The sequence below is a fragment of the Glossina fuscipes genome, unplaced genomic scaffold, assembly GCF_014805625.2.
Source record: "Glossina fuscipes isolate IAEA_lab_2018 unplaced genomic scaffold, Yale_Gfus_2 1, whole genome shotgun sequence".
Classification (NCBI taxonomy): domain Eukaryota; kingdom Metazoa; phylum Arthropoda; class Insecta; order Diptera; family Glossinidae; genus Glossina; species Glossina fuscipes.
In genome coordinates, this window is record NW_023998415.1 from 1,938,133 (window position 1) to 1,963,035 (window position 24,903).

Here is a 24,903-nt window from a genome sequence, read left to right on the forward strand (position 1 = left end):
TATAACTTAAACCTACCGCGCGCGGTAAATTAAGTGCTCAGCACCTATTGAAAGATAAGTTCAGATTTTCTGAAAAATGTGTTTACTACTGCTGTACCGAGAGTTGAGAAAATTTCAAAAATTTTCAAAAACATATATTGAATATTTTTTTGTTATCTTTGAAAGTTTTTCATTGTAAATAGACTTCCTCGACTTCACCCTCGCCCACTTCATCAACTACCATACATTCCGTTTCTACTTGTGCTGGTATTTCAATTGTATGCTGCTGCTGGCCATGATGCTGTTGATGATGATGATGTTGCTGCTGTTGCTGTATAATATGATGGGTTTCAACGATTTCCTCAACATCTTCCACTTCACCGGCCACCATAGCTGTCTCAACGATATGACCAACTGTACCATTGTTATTGTACTCTAAAAGGTCGGAATCAATTTCTTCACCACTTGCTGCCGTTTGTGTTTGTATGCTCATCAGGTGAGGTGTGCCACCAGTCTGCTGTTGTTGTTGTGTTTGATAGTGATCATGATGAATAACAACTTGATGTTCTTGCTGCTGATGGTGTGAATGATGGTGTTGCGTTGTATGCTGTTGTTGATGTTGATGCTGTTCATCGATTTCGATGACTTCTGTTATGTCTTGATGCTGCAAGTCCCCAGCAGCGTTTGCAAAGACTAAGGTTGTCGTAGTACCTGGAGGCTGTTGTTGATGGGAGGATGTCGTCGCCGCCATTATATTTGTATGTGTAGCAGGGGTGGTGGTTATATCTGCTAAACTAGTACTATGATGGGCATGTTGTTGTTGTTGATTTTGTTGCTGCTGTTGCTGCTGTTGTTGTTGTTGCTGTTGCTGTTGTTGCTGCTGTTGTTGTTGTTGCTGACGTATAATATGACCTGCGGTATTTGCTGATTTATTCGATGATCTTTTTAGTGTCACAGTGACCTCAGAGCCGAGTCCAGCTAGGCTAACAGGTGTAGGCTTCGATCTTGCATTACCAGTTGTTCGTGTTATAATTCGTCGACCCGTAGACGATTGTGGATGCGGTTGCTGTTGATTACCAGAACTAGTGGCCGTCGCTGTCGTATTCAACGTTGTAACCGTAGAAGCGCTTGTCGCCGAATTCGGTGATATATAATTAATGAGCAAAACTCTCTCACCGGTTGTAGTTTGAGCTGTATGACCTCTTAACAAGCGACGGGTTGTACGAGCTAAAGGTGCCGCTCTGGTGCGGCTGCCACTAGTTGTATGAGTACCGCTTACAACCTCTGTCAAATCGCTGGTATTAACTGTCAAAACTTCGGGTTCATGACTTGTCATTACTGTATCGGCCGTTAACTGTGTACCTGTTGTGGTGCCTATGGTTGTTGCTGTTGTTGCGGTTGCTGATGTGACCTCGACTCCGACACCACCTCCACCACCACCCTCCGAGCCGCAGATCATATCGTTGGATCATCATTACGTATTATTACTGCCTTTTAAAATGAAAACCTTCTTAACCAAAATATTCTTATTGTTGCCCTATACAAACATATTTCATGTTTATTGTTGTCATTGTTGTTGTTTTTTTTTTTAAATATTTTTGTTGTTGTACAGGCAAAAACATTTTAATTGTTGTTGTTGGATTATTTTTTTAGGTTAGTTTGTTGATATGATGACAACACGTGGTGATGGATTTTGTTATTGAAAACATTTACAGTTACAAGTGAGCGTGAGCATGTGAAAAAGAAAGAAAAAGAGAAAGAGAGAGAGAAAGAAAAAAATAATAATAATTAAGAAAAAAAAAAACAATTATTTGATTAGTTACGATCAATTATCAGCGAAAGTGCCATGTTATTGTGATGTGATTGATGTGATGTGTTATGGTGATGGCCATGTGCATAAATTGTGATATATGTATGTTACGCATATATTTCATCATTAGTCATTTTTATGTCTCAGGCATATATTTTCCAAGTTATTAAATATCTATTTTTCCCGCTTTATGTTTAATAAAAATTATTTTTTTTTTTTAATAAAAATTCTCAAAAACAGTTCGCAATATATTATATATAATAGATGTTGTAAGAAATCTTTCATTTTATGGCTTTCTGTAAATGAAATTTAGAAAAAAATTTGTGGACATTTGATGCCTGAAGATACGTGCAAGTTTTTTTAATGCGAAGAAAGTGACTTCAAGCCTCAAGCTCAACTTCAAAACGTAAAGCGACTTAAAACCTCAATGTAACTGCAAACGAACCTCTTTGTGAATTTCAATGTCAAGGAGATGTAAAATCTAAAGGCGATTTCAAACGTCAAGATCACTTCAAGCTTTAAATTGAGGTCAAAACTAGGCAATGGAGCTGCACATATAAAAGACATCAAATATTAAAATGTCTTAAAACCTCGACATGGTTTCAAATGTCAAAATGCCCTCAAACCGCAAGTTAAACCATTGATGAAAGCTTTGGATATTTATTGACTTTTTTCATTTTGCTTTTAGCTTACACGCACGGTTTGTGTAACTACTGAAAGGGCGTAAGAAGTCGGATATCGTAACATTTTTAAACTGCTACGAATTTTTTTTTTTTTGCAAAAGTATTTCTACACCCTACACAATCTAGCTTACACAATCAAAATTCGTTTAACATATATGCAAAAAAGGACTTGAGAAACGACACTTACAGATCCTGCAGCAAAACCAAAAAGCCGTCTACAAGATCTAGGTAAAGTAAATCTTTCATTATTGCCTCGAAAATATCGATGAAACACAAATTTCAAAATGAAAAATTTAGGCAAATCTTAAAACATACATATAGATCAGCTATTATTTAAAAAAATTTTTTTTAATTTTAAATTTGTATAAACAAACAACGATATTCAGACAAAAATGAATCAGGTTTGGCTCAATCCCAGTTGACAAGTATCGATCTACAACGATCTACAGTAAAAATCTTTTAAGGAGCCCGTTGCAGGATCCATTGCTGAATGTTTTTGTACCCACCATTTAGGAGTGGGAGTGTATTCGTTTTGTTAAAATGTTTGCAAAACATAGACGGACACTTCAGAGACCCCATTAAGAGAATATATTCCTAATCATTATCAAATTCTGAATCGATTTAAGCACTTGTCTATCTATATCAGACTAACGGCAAAGCTCGAAAAATGAGCTAAATCGATCGATAGATCGGCCGATAATCGGCGAAAACTGCCAATCACTTTTTTTTGGGCAGCTATTCATGGTCTTCAATTTTTACAACTATCTACAAAGAACGAATACAAATATTGTATGCGCATACCGCATGATCGGCCTGGGTAGCGGCCTAGTTAGGCAAGATTTGGGCGGGTTCAAATCCGAAGTGCAATAGAGTCGAGAGAGCGATATTTATGATATAATTATCACAATTCATTACCCATTTTATAGATTTCAAAGAAACTTATCATCAAGCCTATGATAGGTTCTCTCTTGCGCTTGTTTGATAAATATTTCCTATCATTTCAATGCATAAAAGGGAGTATATAACGGAGAAGTAAAAAAAAAAAAGAAAAAAGAATTTCGTATTTAGAGATGCAAATTAAAAAATTTAATAATAATAAGCAAATATTTTTACATAAATATATACAAGAATGTAACTATAAAACAATAGCTAAGATAGGAGAAATTCTTCATACCATAAAAAATTACAAAAAAAGCGACTATCATGCAACAACAATAACAACCACACCATATAATGGAGCAAACATGCGAGAAAGAAAAAGGAAACGAATACCAAACCAGGAAACCCAAAAGAAGAGATAAAAAGGAGATCAAAGTAAGAGAAAGAAATCAATTTATATAAGAGGCTATAAAAGTGAGAGAGAAAAAAAAAAGAAAAAGTTAAGTAAAGAAAAAATGTTAGTAGTTGTAGTTTTGTTTTTAATAATTTTTATTTAAAATGTTCATCTAAATTACATCAAAAATTAAATTATACTTAAAAAAGAAAGAGAGTAAGAAAAATGTACAAAATATTGAGAAACAACAAAGAAAAAGGTGTTTAACGCAAAACTAACTACACATACATATATATACCTAATTTACATAAGTTTTTACGATAAAAATATAAATAGACATTAAAAAAAAAAAAAAAAAAAAATCTCTTAAAATACTCATCTATAGAAAAATTCACCTTTAATCGTTAAAGTAAATCAATTCATATTAAATAAATAAAATTATATTAAATAAACTTTATTAAATAAATATTTATTAAAATTTAAGGACTGCTTCATATTTTAATTAATAACTTTGCTAAGCCTTTTCTTCTTTTTTTTTCAATTCAGTAAATTATTTATTGAAAAATATTTTACAAAAACTTTGTTACAATTGTCCAGCAATTTGATCTAAAGGAAACAGCTCAGATATCTTTGAATGAAAATTCAACCAATTACGATTTATACAAATTTCAATTTCCAAGCATCAGTGCGACCATAAGTGCACTAAAATATTTCCACAAAGCTCGGAAACATATCCTATGTTAAATGTTGAAAAACGTAAAAAATCCTTGCAACGCCAGAATTATTCATTCATGTAATCACATCTAATCTAGACTAGTAGGCCAAACCGTTTACATTTGTCAAAACATATAAAACTTCAAGAAAGTGTTTCAATCTTTTTTTTTATACCGAGAAGCGGAATGATTAAGAATCGTGACTACCAAAAGTCAAGAGTTACGGATTCAAATCTCAGTGCACTGGAGCATATTTGGCAGTATCTATAAGTGAGTGCTTAGTGCTGGTAAAAGCGTAGTACTCATAGAAGCAATGTCCACTCACTAACCTTCGGTCCCTTCGTATCTCTCCGTATCCTCGATCTTTTCTTTCTTATTTCTAACCTTCACCATATTACACGTATTGGAAACATGCCCTAACTGACTGGTCATAGCAAAACAAGATAGTATAGAACTTGTCCTTCCCGCTATTAATATTCCGGAATATCCACCAGAGATTTCATTAAACTATATAAATTCTCCATCATTGTAATATAAGATTTCAAAGGGATCTTTCCGTTTGTTGTCTCTTTTTGGGCCACCCATGATCGCAATGCAAGTACTCTTAGTTGATGATCGCAGATCAAATTTGAAATGCACTTATGATCCATCTTTAACCAAGTTCGTAATACGAAAAAACTCTTCACTTCCTATTGCTAGTGAAAAATATATTTCATATATATATATGATCGAATTAAATTGCCTAATGAACGAACAGTTTCGACCAAACGGACAAACAATTTCGCAAAATTTTAGAGACGTTCACACGTTACGCTGGTTTGCTAAAAGATTTAATCTAAAGCGAATACAATTAATTTCATCTAATTTTCTACATCTTCTTTACATGTGACAAGACAATCGTAATTACGAAACCTATAAACGAAACCTATAAATAAAACAAAAAAAACAAAAAAAAAAAAAAAAACGCAATTTGCTTGCAATCTAAATAACGTTTTGTGTGACAGTAGTTAACATTTAAATATATATATATATATATATGTATCTATTTATACACATATATTTATACACAAGTATATTACAATATAAACTTGACCAACAAAAGTACAATAGCCTTCACAGACTAAAAATAGAACCAACAATAGATTATAATAAGAAACTTAAGTTAAGATTTGAAAGCTATGTGTAATATTAAAGAAAATCATAATAAAAAATCGTGATCCTTTTTTTTTTGTTTTTTTCTCAAATATGAAGTAAATTTAAAAAATGTTTGTTTAATTGGAAAGGTTAAATCTAAATTCTTGAACGATCTTAAGCATATAATAATAATTTAACTAATTATTCTGATAGAAAAAAAAAAGAAAAAATGAAAAGAAACAACAAAAAAAAAGAAAATATAGAAAAAGAAAAAGACAGAACACCAGCCCTTATTATCCGGCGAAAGGAGATAGAATCGTTATAGCAAATAACGGAAGCAGTGATAAAACCAATGCAAAAAAAAAGCAATTGTTACTAAATAAAAAACAAGAAAAAAAAAAAAAAAAGAAATAAACTACACCCCTTAGCGGCAGGCATATCTTGTGATTAAAAATAGCAATATTTACTAAACAAGAAAATGTACGTTAATCTAAAAAAAAGCAATAATATTCGGCGTTTAAATGAAAATTGCTGCAAATTTTTTTTTGTTTTATATCACCCAGTAAGGGAGTGCCCGTGACCCTAAACGGGAAGTCAGGCAGGATCAAAGGAGTCTCTTTTGCTGTGCAGAATCGGATGACGATATGTAGTGCGTACACACGCATCGACACAAATGAATGCACCTTCTTTGCGACATTTGCGATTGGAAGATGCATAAAATTCTAAATTTGTTCGGACAATTCCGTAGCACTTCATCTCAAACTAAAAATTTTATTTACTACCCGTTACGCGTTTAGATAACCGAACCCGAAATCTTGAGCCGACTGACTAAGCCAATTTCCGAAATTTAATTTAGATATTTTATTGAAAAAGATTTTCGATACGTTGATAAATGTGATATATGAACCGATTCACCTAATTTTTGAACTTAACTTGACATGGAAGTATCAAGTGAAAATTATAGGTTAAGCTTCTTCTATTAACACATTACCCCTACATTCAGTTTCATTTGTTTGTAGAGATGTAGCAGGTGATAGGTTCACGGCACCACAAATTCTAGTTTTTACACCGTATAGACATTTTGCTAAATCTACGTGATTGTAAAAAAGTTGTCAGCATAAATATTGAGATATGGCGCCAGTGCAAGTTACTGCCCTTTGCAACTCCATATTTGACTAGTTTCATGTGATTATGTAACTCGTGAGTTTCGATCGTCCACGCCATGGAATCATTTCCTCCTCCAACGAGTAAGTTTTGAGGGGAAGCTTTGTCAAGATGGCATTAAAGTTTAGCGTCTATCGGGACACACAAATGTAAGCACACGAGCATTACGTGAAGTTCAACGAGAAGCACAAATATGTATTCACGATGGGTAGGGTGTTAATGTAACACAATCGTGATCAAACCTTAATCATAAACGATCAAGGCAATGAAGAGACACAGGCAGCGACAGTATCAACGGCAATTGAAAATATTTTAATACATTATAATGAAAATGTACTCCGAGCTTATACATCATATATACAAGGTAAATATAAATACATATATATATATATATTAATTTTAATTGTCTAACAAAAAAAATATTTGTTAAAATGAAAAATAGTTCATGTTTCTTCGTAGTTATGTGTTCTTCATGAGGGAAATATTAATTCAGCCATGCCGCCAAGAGTTATATGGGTTAAGTTAATATACAAGGAAAACAACAACAACAACTATTTGGAAATAGCATCAAATAATCATATATATAAGGTGTTATAATGAAAAGGGGGAAGAGCGGACAGAAGGAGAGGCGAGTATTTATTGTGGCGCTTAGATAGCTTTAGAGCATAACGCTCCTTTTCAACTCTTCGTCAAATTCTTGCAGAATTTTGAAACGTTTGCTTTACTCCTAAGATTTTCTAGCGTTAACATCCCGATTGCGCATCGCATATATGCGAAATTCACTTTCCGATACTTGATCTTCATTTCTTCCATCTCCCTCTCGCTCGCACTATCTTCCCCCTCTCCACGTGTACGTGTAACTCCAAGCAGAAGCAGAAGCAAAAGCAAAAGCAATAGCAACTACATTACTTGCTAAAATAAACTGTGATGTAATTGTACAAGAATAAACGAAAAAAAAATATTATTTTTTTTTCCTTTTTTTTTTTGGAATTTCAATTTCGTTTGAAAAAAAAACACACAAAAGCAGAAATACAAGAAGTAAATGTCCGTAAAATGTTGTTTGATATAAAAATTTGAACAATTTTCGAATAAAAATTAATTTAAAATAATTATTAAGTACTTGAATACACTGAACATTCTTTACTAAATGTCTAGTACGAAATATGATCGCATAATGAGACACCCTCTCTAAAATGGCCAGAGATTATTGCAGAGGATCAGAAAGGGAAATTTTTACTCGAAAGCAAGGTTTCAATTCATTCCCTTCAAATGTGTCCAGATGTTCAATTTTTTGTGAGGAGGAGGGACACGAAGTTACGCATGTATGAGCATAATATTATTAAATTATTCTCTCTTCTTATGTTATTATCATTGTTTACTATTTTAAGTTTGTGTTGTGTTGTGTTTGTATAAAATTTTGTTTTTAGTGTTTTTTCGTTTTTTTTTTTTTTTTTGTTTTTCTTGTTTTTTTTTGTTTTTTTTTTTTTTTGTTTTTTTTTTCGTTTTTTTTCTTTTGTTTCTATTAATTTTGCACATCAATCACATCGTTGTTTGCGTATGCGTTTGATATTCAGTCATATTCACCTGGTTGATATTGCCCAATATTTGATGTCCTTGTAAGGTTTGCACTTGAGCGATTGACAGCGAAGTCGTACCGTCGGTATTTTCCGTTTGCGTGACAATCTGTTGCGTTTGCTGTGGTTGCTGGGCCTGCTGTTGTTGTTGCTGTTGTGCTGCTGCCGTAGTGGTAGTTGTAGTTGTCGTTATATTACCCGATTGATCGATAATATGATGTTGTTGTAGTTGCTGTTGTGCCTGCTGCTGAACTTGTACTTGCTGTACTTGCTGTTGTTGTTGCTGTTGTGCCTGCTGTTGTTGTTGTTGCTGCTGCTGCTGCTGCTGCTGCTGCTGTTGTCCATTATTAGTTGTTGTAACGGTTATGGTTTGCGGTTGCTGCTGCTGCTGCTGTTGCTGTTGCTGCGCATCAGGATCTTTTTTAACTTGCACGGTTTGCAGAGTATGCAACGACTGCACCGATTGCACTTGCGGCATAGAACTAACTGTTGTTGTCGTTATAGTTGATGTGCCAGAAACATTACTAGTACCCGGTGGTGCAGCGGTAGCAGTTTTCTTTCCAGGCGCTAAGAGAAGCAGAAAGCAATAATCATAAATATGCTAGTAAAATATGATCAATATGAAAATTATTTTAAAAAAATAACAATAATTTTTCAATTAACATTCAATTTGTGTAACATTTTAACAATGCACATTACGACATCTTCGTGGCCTTGTTTAAAAGAACCTGTTAATGTTAAAGGCAAATACATACATACATAATCAGTCCCGAAACATGTTCACCAATCAAGCCAAAACCTATCCTGTTCAATCTATAACAAATATTAATCTAAAATTTAGCAGATATGTTAATCAAAGCCTTCTGACACCATAACGCATTCGTGATACAATACGGCATGAATACACTATAGTGATCAAATTTTAAAATCAGTTGTCGTTCACTTAATTGTATTGTTGCGAAAATCCCACATTTGATGATTTAAATTTGCGTCAAGACTAGTCAACTTTTTCGATAAGCAAAGACACTAGTATGTAGCTTAACCTCTCATCTCATGCAGCAGAATATTTGCGGAAGACAAAATCAGTCGAGTTAAAAGAGTTCAATCGTAATATTTAGACGGACAAGGCCAGAAGCATCCTTGTAAGTATACGTTCCTGTAAATAATGACTAGATAGATCACCTAAGAATTGTAAGTAAAACCTATGCTATCCTAAAAATCACATTTCAATCATAAAACGAACTTAAGCCCGAAAGGAATTTAATAAAAACATAAAATCACAAGAAAAACGTTTTACGTAACAATCAATTGAAAAACTTCATTTTTATATAGACTAATTTTACAAAACATATCCAATCAGTAGTCGGATATTACAACTAGTTTTAAGAAAAGGCGTTCTGCTTTATTTTTTTGCAATTATAGATGTACAAATAGAGAAACGATTCTAATCGGTTGAGTTACATGTCTACAACTAATAAAGCATTTTGCAATTTTTATATATGTAGTGGCTTGATTTTATCAAAGTCAGAGATTCGTCTTAAAGCGAATATGAATTTCATTTGACTGTACAACTTTAGACTGCCCTATAAAATCAGAAAAAAAATTATTAATTTTCAAATAAAACTAAGTACATTCTTTTTCACCTTAGTGGCCGAGTGGGCAAAGGATCTCGGCTAAGAACTCAATGGCCGTGGGGTCAAACCTTAAATGCGTTAGGCATTTCAGTAAAGCCGATAGCCTTTAAATGCTAGTGCTTTAAGATTTTAGTCTTAGAACTTATGCCTTTGTCTTAATTGATTATAATTATAATAATAATAAGCATATTTATAAATAACAACATTTTTTTTTAATATTATAAATTTTGGCAAAAGAAACCCGAAATTAGAATAGGTTTTTTTATGTGGTCCTTCTTCCGCTTGGTATGTAAAAAAGTTGCTTTAAGGGGAGAAAGCCTTGTACAGAGTTAGAGAAGCAACTCTCACCATAAAATACTAATCGTCTAACTTATATTAAGTTATATAACGAGGGCAACTAATGATATTAGCCCTCTTAACGCAGTCATCAAAAAGTACTCTCTTTTTTCACGCCTCTCTAGCTATAATTCTTCCTGATCACCACCGTGTCCACACGCATAGACGACATGCCCGCTTTTATGTAAAATTTGGCGCTGTCAAAATATCGCCTATGGACTTTATTGTTTTTAGGGCTACTTCAAAGTGCCGCTTGAAGAGGTTAGAAAGGTTGTAAAGACGGATGCACGTGTCACTGCTCAGCTAGCTAGTTCGGGAGATATGGTGAGGTTTTAAATTTTTGTCTCACGGTTATGTCTAAAAGAAATACACATGCTACAAACTTATAGGAATAAGCGGACGGACGAAACTTATTTACTAAAAAGGGAGATCATAAGCCCTGGGCCAATTCTATACCCTACTCTATCTATGGTCTCCTTCGGCTCATGACGTGCAATGGTAGACCACGAGGTTCGCATATAAAAACCATATATATATAGACATTAAATTTACCGATATAATATAGAAGTATACGTATTGAAGATTAAGAGAGACGAAGATGATTTCTTTACAGGTGAACGGGAACAGCTGCAATAACATTCGGCTCCATCTTCAATACATATATATATATTCTCCACCTAAAAACTCAAAAAAAAAAAATCGAAAAGTATTTACCTAAAACCTATAACCAATGGCACTGGTAATTTCTTAAGGAAAATTTCTGATCGATCTAACGATTCCTATCATATCTTCTATATTTTGTTCTAAGCAAAAACTACCTTCCAAATGACTAATATCGATTCGACCAATCGTCGACAAATTGAACAAATTACGTTAGTTTTAGGCGTAAATTAGGAAATGAAGTAAAGTTGCCTGACTGAAATGACTGATATGACTTTGACGAATGACTAAATCAGCTTAAAAGCCCTAAATAATCAAATCTTCTAATGCCGTTTGTCGGTCGTTGACAAAAACACATATAATTGATGGAGTAAAGGAAACAAAATTCCAGACCCGAAAACCGATCGTTTAAGTTACATTTAAAGTCAACTTTGAATAATAGATGTCATTTCATACTTATTTTGAATATCGAACAATTCATTTAAAAATATCACCTACATGGTTGATCAGTGAAGAGATGTGATAATCTTCGATGACTCTTAATTATTTATATAACTAGAAATTTCTATCAAATAGTTTCATAGTCTTCAAGAAGCCTTATTTTATCGCTCGAGGGTCTGTATAGTGAAAAATGACAACTTTCTACTGGAGGAGGAGGAGGAGGAGGAGACTTATAGTCCAGTATATGAAAATAATATTAAAACAAATAATATGTGGGGGAACATTATTTTCTTCACAATTTAGGGGGACGCGATCTTCATTTTCACACATTATGCTATGTCGAAATGCACCTATTTCATATAAAAATATCTTTCGACATGTCTAATTGATGTGAACCGATCAGAAGTGCTTGCGTTTATGTTTTACGTTGTTTTTCCTGTTTTCGTCTTTTCTTTGTCTCACTGCCAACAACTCAAGGGATCAGGATGGGGAAAAGAACTGTGAAATGCGGTCGTGGCGTGGGCGTAGAGGTATATCCAGTCTGTATGTGTTATGCTTTCATCGATCATATTAAATATAAACATATTGCATGAAACGAATATTGAGCTCATTGACAAAATAAAATTACCGAGATTATATATGTATATAATACTGAGGAAAAAGTCAAAATATATATATGCTGACATCCTAAAAAAGTAGTCTTCGTTCCGATTGATGAAAATTTCATTAGAGTTTGCATATCGAAGACAAGGAGACATGCCGAGGCCTTTTTCTTTTTTTTTGCTTTACACATCACAAACTTAGCAAAAGTGAGAGAAGAATGGTAGAGGAAGGAAAAATGTAAGCTAGGAAATGGCTTCGAAAAATTCTGCAGTGTGGATTTCATTGCATAAGGTGCTCTGCACTTTAAGCGGATAACCTCAACATTGGCGACTCAATTTAGTTATTTCGGAAAGTTTGCGTCGAACAATAAATAAACACTGAAACTTTAAAGGGCTATAGAAAAACTTGATTAGAACTATTGACCAAATATTGTGAGTGTTTTTTAAATCCTCTTTCGGGCATTACTCGGAAGATGCGAAAATGTGAAGCGTAGTACATATCTTGGCAAATATGGTTCGAAACGTTCGTCATCTTTCTAGAAATACTTCGTACCGGTTAAAAGCCATAGAAATAATAGAAAAAGCGCATTGAAAACGAATTTTAATAAATTCCTATTTTCGTTGTCGATAATATTAGATTAAAAATTCATCGTGTACTTCCGACAGATGAAACAGCCACAACGACATTTAAAAAAAGAAATTTATGAAAGAGGAAGAGGTATTTACAAAGAGAACTGAAAAAGAGGGAAATTATATGAAACTTGTGTTCAAATTAAAGGAAGCTCTAAAATCTTTGAAGAGAAACATTTACAAACAACAAATTGTATATACATGCGTTAAGAAGATACAAAGCGAACATTTAAAAAGTAAATAAATTTGTTAAGTGTAAAAATTTCTAAAAAAGTTCTTGCTACGTGTGAATAACAAACAAAAAACCAAACATTTACGATGAACTTGTAGATAGATATCTTTAATCGTTCCATTTACATATTTACAATTTTTTTTTTAAATAAAAAACTGAAAATTTCTAACTACATAAAAAAGAAAACATTTTATGAAAACATTGCAAAACTATAAATTTAAAAACATAATAAATTATACTCATAAAAAAAGTTTGGTTTTATGTTCATTATGTCCACTTTATTTTAAAAAAAAATATAACTTATTTCTAAAAGGAAAAAAAAAATATACAAAAAATAAAGGCAATGTGTATAAATTTCAATCAATGGTAAATTTTAAAATATATAAAAACATGTAAGCTTATAAAGTAAAGTTCAATGGAAACAATCTTTCCAACCAGCAAATCGCAACAAAATCCGTCACGTAACGGAATACGCGACAAAAGCGCAACTATTATGAAATTGCTAATTTTAATTATTTAAATTTTAATTAAGACTATTGACTATTTACAAGGAAACGGAAAAAAAACGCATTCAATGAAATATCAAACGAGAAACGAATATGAGGTTGTTCGGTATTTCTTTTTTTTTTTTTTGTTTAAAGGATGGAATGCTTCTTAAATTTGCAACTCAAACCTATAGAAAGAACGGTTAAGTGTGTGTATGCATGCGCTTATGTTTATCATTGTTATTGATGTGATTGTAGCTGCTGTTGTTGTTGTGGCTGCTGAGTGAAAACATCTTCGCTTACTATGTGTATAACATTTTGCAGTTGTCCGTTATTAGTCGCCGTCGTTAAGTTGGCGACTCTAGTTATAGTTTGTGGGATAGGATTGGAGGAGGTGGTGGTGGTTATGCAACCGGAATTCGGTTCCTGTTTCAGGACTGGCAATTGATTTATGCTATTATCACTGCCCTCCATACTAACATTTCCCATTATTAATGGTGCCGGTACTGTGGCACTGTTAGTTAATGTGGGCCCATTACCACTGCCTGTTGTTATCATACCTACAACGCTATCGTTACCTACTGAGTTGGCAGTGATATTGCCATTGTCTGTGGTATCGAGCACAGTACCAGTGTCACTTGCAATAGTCGAAGATGCAAGCATAGTGCTATTGGTGGAATTTAATGTGTTGTCAACTTGTTGGCCAGACTTACTTTTCTTTTCTTTTTTAACGCCCGGTTTAGCAAAATGTCTCAACTCCAAATGACGTCTTAAGTTACGCGATTGACGTATGACTGCATAGCAAATAGGGCAAGTAGCTGGTTGCTCGGATTGAGAACGTGAGCGGGGTTCTGAAAAGTAAAATCTTAATTAATTTTATTTAGCTTATTTAAAATTTTATTAATTTTATGTTTTTCCTTTCACTCAAAATCGCCTCCTTAATGCTCTTAATAATACTACCCAGCATATGGAAATTATACGATTTAACTTTTTCTAAAACTAAAAAATAAAAATACGCTCATTACAAACTCTATCATTCTTTATAGGCTGGAGTAGTGGAGGGAATTTAGCGTACAGTGTCTACCTGTTAAGCTACTACAATAATTATTACAATCTTGTAATCTTAATCCATTCGCCAACAAGGTAGTAGTCAGAAGTCATCTTTTTTTTTCTCTGGTTTATCCAAAGTCATTAAAACTGTGATAATAAAACACACTATTCTCAGTGTACAAAAATTCGCTGGTCACAACGTCCGAATACGAATGATGGAATAAAGACATATCTTAAGACATGTGATTGATATTCGTTCAAATCATCTATTATCAAGTATCATACAAAATAACCTAATAGTGAATGTTAATGTCTTCAGTTCAAGGCGAATATAAACTTTTTGTCCGTCTGTCGTAAGAGAAATTTTTGGCAAATATTTTATATTGTTTATTCACTTACTTTCACCACCTGGTGTACTCTTAGCCCTTTTGCCTGTTTTGGCCGGTGCAGTTGTTGAAGTCGTGGTCATGCTTACTTCGCCAGGAGCATTAGGATCCATAACAATAGTTTCCACTTTAGTCACCTCACTTTTTATAATCGGTGTTGAAGTAATCATTTGTCCGTCATTGCCATTTTCAATATTTTGCTGCTGCTGTTGCGTAGTTTGTATAGTACCAGCGCCCTGAGTATGTGACGAAGTCGGTGTACTTATGATCGTGTCCATGCCTTCAACTTTAGCAACTTTCGGCGCGGTAGCTGAAGATATACATATATATATATATGTATATATATATCTCCTCAATTAATTGATAAAAACAATATGATGTTTTAAAAACGACTTACGCGACATTTTCTTAACCCGTGGTTTACGTTTGCGGGCCGGCAAATATTGTTGTATGACATCTTTAGTGGGATCTGTGGTAACAATTGTTTGCTGTTGTCCGGAGGCCGCATTGGTTTGCGTGGTCGTTTGTAGAATTTGTCCTGTTTGATGAATATCGTCGACAACTTGAGCGTGAACCGTTTGTTGAGGAGCAGTAGCGATAGTAGCAATTAGCTGGTCTTGTTCCTTTATTAAAAAAAAAAAGGCCAATGCATAGTACACAGAAACACTAAAAAATGATAACCTGAAACTTACATGATGGTGTTGCGGTATCATATGCTGCAATTGTATCGAATGGGTGGTGTAATCATCCTTCGTCACTGTTTGCGGAGCCAAACCTTGGATATTCAAACATTGGGCCGCCTGAAGTAGTGACGGCAATTGAGCATGATCAACACTCACCTCGCCGCGATAAACAAACTCCAGTAAAGCTTCCAAATCATTGGCATTAACGCCTGCCAACATAACCACCGGATGCTTACATGGTGTATTCTGAATAAGTAAAAATAAGAAGTAAAAAATAAAAAATCAACCACAAACATATTCATATATTTATATTTCAATAATCTTACTTTTTACTTTTATTTCTTAATAAGACTAATTATTTGTTTCTTCTTTTTCTTTTGAAACAGATGGAAAAGCAAGCTTAAACGCGACTTATTAGCTACTCTTGTTTTCATTAATTTCAAGTCAACAACCATAGACTTATCTTATCTCATCCACTCTTCCATGCGAGAGACAGAGAGAGAGAGAGAAAGCAAGAAAGAGAGAGAGAGAGAGAGAGAGAGAGAGAGAGAGAGAGAAATAAATTCTTTCGAAAAACGCAATTAAAAGAATTTAAAGAACAACAGAGCGCGACAGACCAGAATGACTCTTTTAGAAACAAATCTATTTATACTGAAAAATAAAACGCCACAAAACATCATCATAGTAGAAGAATCCTGCTGCATGAATATTCGCACACAAACTCATAATGTTATCTTTCATTATCACCATCCCAAGGTAATTGTAAATAGCAAGATATTTTTTCATAGGCTCTCTTGAATGAAAAAAAAAAAAATAAAAAATACTCTTGCCTTTTTATATCAACGATATCCCAACTCAAAACTCAAAAATGATGGGATGCCTTCTCAATGGTCTGACTTTAACTAACTAAACAAATGAACATGAATCTCTGGCACTTTCGTCTATGTTGTGTTATAAGAATTATTAAGAGTAGCTATGTTAACTGTAACTCTTATTGAAGAATATACCAAAATTGTGGCAATTAAAAAACAGAGATTATAACAAAAACGACGGCAATGCATGCTTCCACATACACGTGCACGCGCGTAAAGGAAGAGTCAAATAAATTTTTTTCAACTATATTTTTGCATCTAAACATTTCTTCTTGTTGTTTTGTTTTTTTTTTTTTCCAACACTGACCTCTCATTACCCTCCAAAACAACAACTCTACTCTCATTCGTACTCTATTAACAAAAGCATATTCATATAAACTCAGAAATAAATTTTCATGTAAAGAATTCTTTTGTATATTCAACGCCACAGCAAGCTAAGATAGAGAAGAAAATCTCTACTAAAAAAGAAAAAATTTGAAAACAGAAAAAAAGAGGTCAGAGTGGAGAGCCGGAGCCGAGCATTTATGTATTAAAGAGCTCTATAATCAGTTTTATTTATATTTTCAGGGAGACGCCGAACATACAGAAAACATTTCCGACAAAGTTTTGAGACGTTTGTTTTTAAATTACCGGTACAACACAACTACGGCACATACCGTGAGCATAAGTAACTGGCCACCGGCATTATATTTAACTCTTAAGGGTGTTATGTGCTGTGCTGTGCTTGCTTGCTTGCTTAACTCTACTCTAAAAAAGTGCACTCAATTAGCTGCACATTACGTTATAATTTCATTATCATTATTGTTAGTGGTTTGGTGCTTATTAGAATTTCTTTTGCATCTCTTGTTCATGCCAATGAATTGGTTGTTTATTTAGAATGGAATGATTTACTGGAGAGCGAGGAAGGATAGTCGTAGACAGACTTTTTTTTCATTGGTTATTTACTTATTTTATAATTTTGTAGTTAAACTTTTGTTTTTAGATCTCTGAGCAAATGATGTGTACCATACACGTACTGCATATGTGAGATGCAGCAATGTTTCTCTGTTTACTATTTCTTTCTTTATAGATTGACTGTTATTTTCGTTCATTTATTTGAGTAGTAAAACTGACAAGCGAGAGTCGAAAAGAATAAACAAAGTTTATATAAATGCTTCATTTGTGTGCATAGATATGTGCATTTACAAAATATCTCTATTTATATTTTACTCATTGCATCTCTGCACAGTCTGCAGTAATGTAAAGTGCGCTTAATTGTCGTTTGTAATTGTTTGATTTGAACAAAAACTTATCAGATAAGCTAAATAATATTTATTTATTAAACTAAACAATATTATATTATAATAATAATAAACTACGTTACTATTGATCTTGTTCCATTTTCAAGTCGCTTTTTTTAGCAGTGCTGCCAACACAATGGAAATTATCCTATGGAATTAATGGAAAAAAAATTATGGAAAAAAACAGAAACATAACTCCTTCGTAAACAATTTTCGGCAAAAACTTTCGATGCAATCGCATACGGCGCATATTCGCTTGTGCACTTGTAATAAAATTTGGAAATATCCCTTGTTTTTTTTTCTTTTAAATGTTGAAAAATGCCAAGGATCGCCCAACCAAAAACAATCTTTTCGAATCTTGTTATAAACTTCTACTTTTACGTAGTATATGGCGTTTTTTTGAATGTCATAGATACAAGGAAAAGATTTATCAAAATTTCTTTAACCCGATAAATTTTTCTAATAACTGTCACACAACGAACTATCGTGATTCCAATCTGATCTGTTTACCATATTTAGCTTTTAAAGGGAAAGCATGAAGGCGTTATAAGTTTGGTATACAAAATTTAGAGCAATGCATCAAATTAGCCCAAGATCTCAAAATATACCTCAAAAAAAATCAAATAAACCGCGTATACTATCGAAAATTCTAATAAATTTTCACCAATAATTTTTTAAAACCCAAGGAGTGCACATACTTATATATACTTACGGATTACGTACGTTTCTTAAGTAAAAATCCTCTCGGGATAAAAAAGGAAAAAACTTGGAAGTCCGATGATTTGTTTAATGCCGGATACATCTTTCTTTGGCCAGTAAAATAAACCTTTTGCGATTGGCAAAATTTTTAAAATTTATCCGGAAAAAAATTCATTGTGAGGTTATTTTTCCCTTAGTAATATAAACAAAAGGGATGAATATTAAAATAAAAATGAAGAAGAATCTGCGTTTCTTAACGCAACTTTCAAGCGTTAACCATGTGTAATCGAATTTCTTACTTCCTTTGTATAAATTACAAAATGATTATTGGCACCGACTTCCCCGATGGGTTGCTTTCCTAAATTATAGCAAAAAGTACAAATTTTTTCTTATCAAAGTCAAACTGAATTTCTGAGCTTAAGTAGCCGCATATTTGTAAATTTGAATATTACATTATTTTACGAGGTGTAGCAAAACTGTATCAGGTTGCATTCGAAAATACGATCTGTTTTGCACACGCTTAGAGTAAATATTAAGAAATTGGTTTCAAGCTACATAAACTATTTCCTACTTTTTTATATTTTTGATTTGAAGTACCATCATATACATTACATTAAATAGTTTAAGCTGGCCCGAAATATTTGACCCAAATTGTTTCCAACTCTTCCTCTGAACATTATTTTCATTTTTTTTGTCCTTTGTTTAAACAAATTATTCATAATTTGTTATAACGCGTGTTCGTTTTTCACGAAGATATCGAAATTATATATTTTAGAGATGGCAAGACTGTTATTTTAAACAATTCGTGCATTTTTCATATTAATGCAACCGACCGATTGCGGCTTGGCAACAGTAAGGGCGCAAACTCTCTAAAATAAATTGTATATGTGTGATGGGAATCGTAAAGAAAAAAAAAAATAATTACGAATATGAAAAATTCCAAGTAATCTGTCTACGTAGACATCAATACTGAGCATGAGCTTTATCACACAGCCAAGCGAGTGCTGGTTTCGGTTTCAATATACTTGCTCTAGCAAAAAAAGGAAAATAAATAAATAAAATAAAAAAATCAATGCCTATATTAAACCCACACATAAGAGTTAAGTGTTTTGCATATACAGAGAAGGTCTAGTAAAAGAGAGAGGAAAGTATAGCTGTAGAGACTTATAAAATGAAAAAAGCTATCTCGCACACAACTAACGCCATCACACAAGCTAACCGGACGTTAAAGACGTGTCTAAGCGAAACAAGTTTATCAGGGACTCGCTGATGCATATACACATGTATATATTATTACAAAGAAATCATGCTCTTGTCACGTTCTCACTCTGGCACATGAAATTTGTTATAAAACGTATAACAAACAAAGGAGATCCCACTCGCTGCTCGTGTTTAGCTCTCTTCTCTTTTACTCATTAGGGGAAAAATGCAATACATTACAAAATAAGAATTATAATAATGAATATTAGAAAAGGAATTATTAAATCATTCTATATACGTACAGTAGTTTTTAGGTAACCGAGCAGGCCAGTTTAACCACATTTCTGCTCAATTATCTCAAAAGTCTATCTATATTATGAATTGATTACTTATTCAAAATTTCACCTAATTTAGATTATTTAAACACTTCATTATTTCCACCTAAAATCGAACGTATTTACGTATTAACGTCACCGCGGCAACAATTCCTTTTAAAAACCAATAAAAGCAATCTTTTAAAATTTAAAAAAAAATTTTTTTGGCTTCCAAATATAACATTTTAATAATTTTTATTTTAATAATATTTTTGCCGCGGTGGCATTAATACATAAGTACCAAATCGAACATAAACAACAATAACATATTGCTATGGCATAATTTCTTTATTTTTTATGTAAAATGTTGTCATTAACATTAAATGTATAACAATTGCAGAAAGTTAAAGCACCAATGAAACAAAAATTATTTTCAACTAAAAGTTTTCTGCTCGTCTCCATCAAAGCTTTTATGGAAATTAGAAAAGCCTACAATATACAGATAAACTATATAGTGAGCATTATTCATAAATTAATATATCCTACTTAATGGCTGAGACGTGCAACAACCTCCTAACATCATTAATAGGCATTGTTTGAAACCAAACTGCGGGTAAAATGTGTCTACCGACACATAAACGATCGCATCCCATAGAATTTATATAAAAAGTGTCAATCATATTTCCACACTCTATTTGGTTAATTTACAAACCTGAGACGGGAGAATATAAAATGTAAAAGTCAAATAGATTTCCACTTAATCTTTTTATATGACAATAAAAGTTTAAGGTCAAAATCATCAGGCAAACTAATAGGTATAAACGTCTAAATTGACTCCCACATTCACATTGATCAAGAATATATACACATATATAAATTGTAGCGCCTTCGATGCATCGCAAACAACCAACGCATGATTCTCTGCTGAATATAAAAAAAATTTCTCTAATATCATTGTATATAAACAATTAACAGGAAATAAACTGAAGTATTTAGATGAAAAGTACTGTAAATAAAAATTGAAAGTTTACCGATCAGCATATTCAAATTTACTTACTTAATATCAAGATAGCTTGTTTTTAACCGTAAGCTAATATAATTTATATATTTTTTTTTAATATATTAAATCTTCAAAGGAATCCACCACTTGAGGTTGTCGGGCTAAATACTACAACAAGGGGTTTCAGTTAAATTACGCTGATCGCCTTTGAACGAATTTCGGCTTAGCCGGAAAACCATTCCACTCATTGAATATGTAATTTATTTAGAAAAAAAAATTAACTCTAGAAATATATTTTCGTAAAATGTATTATAAAGCAGCGGTGGTACAGTGATTTCGTTCAAAAATTATCGCAGTCAACAATAAAAAGAACAAGCTCTGAATACTGTTGGTGCTAGCCAAAAACTGGATTCACGGTCGACACCCAGTAAATACACATCAATAACCGATTCTATTAAAAAATCAGTTACTACATCGAATTTCTTTCGTAAACGTCTAACGAACTATTTAAACGTCATACTGTGCTCGAGCACAAAAATGTTTTCGTATAATAAACAAACAAAAAAAAAAAATTGTTCTTTTACGACATACTACAAGTCTTTTGAGGATTGTATGTACATCAATTTGAAACAACTTAGTCAGGAAATATTTAGTATAAGCAAAAATCGAAACATACGCAAGCACAAAAATGAAAAAATGAAGCGAGCTCATATTGTAATAAGGAATTGTCAATCGTCAATCGTCGACTGACTAAAATTAAATTTTCTTTTTTCTTCACAATTAGATATGATTTCGTAAAGTAGTTTAAGGACCTCTGTTCTCGCTCTCTATGTGCGTGCGGAATTATTTCTTTAAAATATTTGTTCATACGCTTGCTTTTCAAACAAATCTCAAAAATACTATTTTTAAAGAGGGCATAAAAAAGTGTAAAGTGCAAGACTTGGAATCTCATTCGTGCCGATTAAAGAGATAACAGTTGGCATATTTCTATGGTAAATAATATTAAGAACCTCATATAATGCACGCTCACTACTTTCAAGGCAATGAAAAGAAAAAGATTGTTTGAATTGAGTTTTTTAGGTGGATTACAACCAAGTGAGAGTTAGAGAACGATAACCGGAATATTTTGACAGTCATAAGAATATATTGATTATGCACTCTCCCCCTCTCTTCTAAAGCAGTCAATTATCTCTGTTTACAAACAAAATATAGAAGAGATTCGCGTTGTTTAAGTTCAAGTAAACTTTAGGTTCATCGGATTTATATATACTTTTCTAGTATCACTTACCTTTAATAAATCCAATAAAAATGGTGAAGCGGCGCATAATACAATTTTATGAGCGGGGAAGCTACGACCGCCAGCTGCCAAAGTGCAATCGACTAAATCGCCATGGCAGCGTAACAATTGTATAGCCGAGACCAGCGAGGTGCCATAATCACCCCAGGTCAGGGAATATAGGGAATTCATGGGCAGAGCCATCATGGAGTCCACCGATTCACCAACGGCGCACACGTCGTCAATGTGCTGCTGTTGCTGAAGTTGGTGGTATATGTGGGTAATGGTGAAAGAATTTCAATTGAACTCGTCGAAAACACAATATAGGATTACAACGCTAACCTTTAATGGCAAGCAATTAATTGTCTATAACAAGAAATCTCACTTTTCCGTTGTCTCTTTTTCTTAAATTTTTTTTTTTTATTATTTGATATATCTAATAATATTTAAAATTCTAAAAAGTGCGCACAAACGTGTAGCACTTTTATGTAAATATATATATATATTTTTTTTCAGTTCAAGTCACAAAAATCTTTTATTACAGCTTAATACTCCGCAGCGCTTATTGTAAATACAACTCTATATAAAAAAAAATTTTTAAATTATAATTTTTTATATACTCTTGCTTTCTCTCTCTTGCTCATTTACTCACGAGCGGCATTGCGATTTACTTTTGAGTTTTCAAATGTAAGAAGTTTATAAGAGAGGGAGAGAGATGAGCATAAGCATATTGAATTATGGGAGAGGAAAGAGAAAGGGGAGATTTTTCTAATTTTGTAACATGTATTGCGCAGTACTTCTCGTCCAATACATACTCTGACATGCTAAAAAGAGATGACGTGCTGTTATTACACACACGAGGAGAACGAGCTCTCGGTGAGCTGTATCGATGGATTTTTTTTCTTGTGGAGGTAAGGGAAAAAATAGAAATTCCATAATTTAATATGAAATAGCATCAAATTCTGTGACTGAAAATTTCTCTTTAAAAATATAATGACAATAATAAGACTTTTTAAATATATTTTTGGTAAAATGACAATTAACGCATTAAACAAAATTTTTTGGTGCGCCACGTTATACAAAAATTATGTACGAGATATACACATATATACATATTTTTCATAGGGAAAACCACTTTACTCCAGCTTAATAGTCAGTTAATAAATGTGGGAATGAAATTGATTTTTTATTTATCTTTAATTTATTAATTAACTGCTCTTATTTTTAAAGATAAAGGGAATTAATTCAAAAGTTTCCCGCTTTTTTTGTTTTTTTTTTCTTACTATTATTATTATCAGTAATGTGATAGTTTTCTAATTTTTTTTTCTTTTTTTTTGTTTGCAGATTTTGTGTTTTCTTTCCTTCCTAAATATACTTTATTCTCATGAGTACACATCACACTCCACACAACTGTAGTTAAAAAGCTGTCAGATCCGTAAAATCTCACAAGAGTATAGTGCGTTCGCCTTACTCACAACTTCTCGCCAACGTTGAAAATTTTCTACTAAAAATTGAGTTCACTACCAATTCAACGAATAGTCACTGAATACATATTTTCCCTTGTCTTTTTTTACTTCATTCCCATGCTGGCAAAGCGTTCGGTTGTCTCCATATTGCTTAGTTGCTCGCTCGTTGAAACACGACATACATAATGATATTGCTGCTATTAATGTATTGTGGTTATTTTAGCACTCACATATACGCACGCACACGCCAACATTTTCAGAGTACACATATTTCGTTTGAATATGTGACTATGCCTGTGTGTAATGGGAGCAAGATGGCCGTCATTTGCTCTTGAAGAGGTACAGTCAAATCATATTTGAATTTTATTGTCTCGTGTGTTTTTGCTTCTGCTGCATTTTAGAATTGCCAGCATGAAATTTTAAGAGAGTTTTATTTCATATTTATTGATATTTTAGATTTTATTAAAATCGCTTATGTGTGTGCATTGTTTTGCACGTTCTCTCGATTTCTTTTTTGAGAAGAAGAGCGTGTTGAGGTTTTACATATTTTAGAAATCTACGATTAAATGCATATTTTGTTTTAATTGAGCCTTCGATGTGTGCAAATTTGGAGCACATTGAGAGGGAAATCTTTTGTTTACCTTTATTGTTGTAAACTTTTTTGTTTTCTACTGCGTTGAAGCATACTAAACATACAAACTGAACTTGCTTGTTACGCGTGGGGCAAAAAAAAAGTTATTTCCTTTTGTAGAAAATAGCATTTGTCATAAATATTTTACTAACATGCTTCTGATTAAGATACGAGTATAAAAGAGAAAACCAGGAAGAGATAGACAGACAGGTAGATATATATGTATATATGAATATATGCGTATACATACATATGTTAAAAGAGGCTCGTCTAGTGGGTCGTTGAACCTACCTGTTTACGATAAAGTAAGTTTCGGCTTTTTAACAAAAGTCAAAAGTTTAAATACAATATTTTTACAAGAAATTTTTATTAAATTTTTATGCAAATATTCCAAAAGACATTAAATAAAAATATTTTTCAAACCATTCAGTCAGGCTCTGCTCGTTAAAATCATAAGGTCTTTAAAATAACTTTGTAAAGTCCTTTCACATGACTGGTGTTTTAAGTATTCTAACGTAGCATTTTCAACACGCATTATATGAAAAATGAATTTTCAATTAAATTCGCTTGAAAGCCTCAGCAAACTCAAATGTATTTGTAAACAATTTTCAAAAAAAGACCAAAATACAGTAGACACCGAGAATGATGAATTAGATGAAACGGGTTTGTATACTCAACTATTATTATTATTTTTTC

General features: G+C 32.8%; 1 protein-coding gene across 2 annotated transcripts; it reads right to left on the bottom strand.

Annotated features, from left to right (window-relative positions):
• Positions 1-23,066, bottom strand: LOC119644991 (transcription factor GAGA). Of its 2 annotated transcripts, none has more exons than XM_038044736.1 (7): positions 22,123-23,066; positions 15,479-15,715; positions 15,184-15,409; positions 14,800-15,096; positions 13,890-14,201; positions 8,320-8,897; positions 1-877 (listed from the first exon to the last, which is right to left on the bottom strand). In XM_038044736.1, the coding sequence occupies exons 1-7, from the start codon at positions 22,315-22,317 to the stop codon at positions 170-172; spliced, it is 2,553 nt and encodes an 850-aa protein (XP_037900664.1). In that variant the 5' UTR covers positions 22,318-23,066; the 3' UTR covers positions 1-169. The 2 variants fall into 2 exon arrangements, with proteins under 2 accessions (XP_037900664.1, XP_037900663.1); XM_038044735.1 differs by lacking the exon at positions 1-877 and adding an exon at positions 1,355-1,516 and having other exon boundaries at positions 8,341-8,897; positions 22,123-23,062.
• Between the last annotated feature and the right edge of the window lie 1,837 nt (positions 23,067-24,903).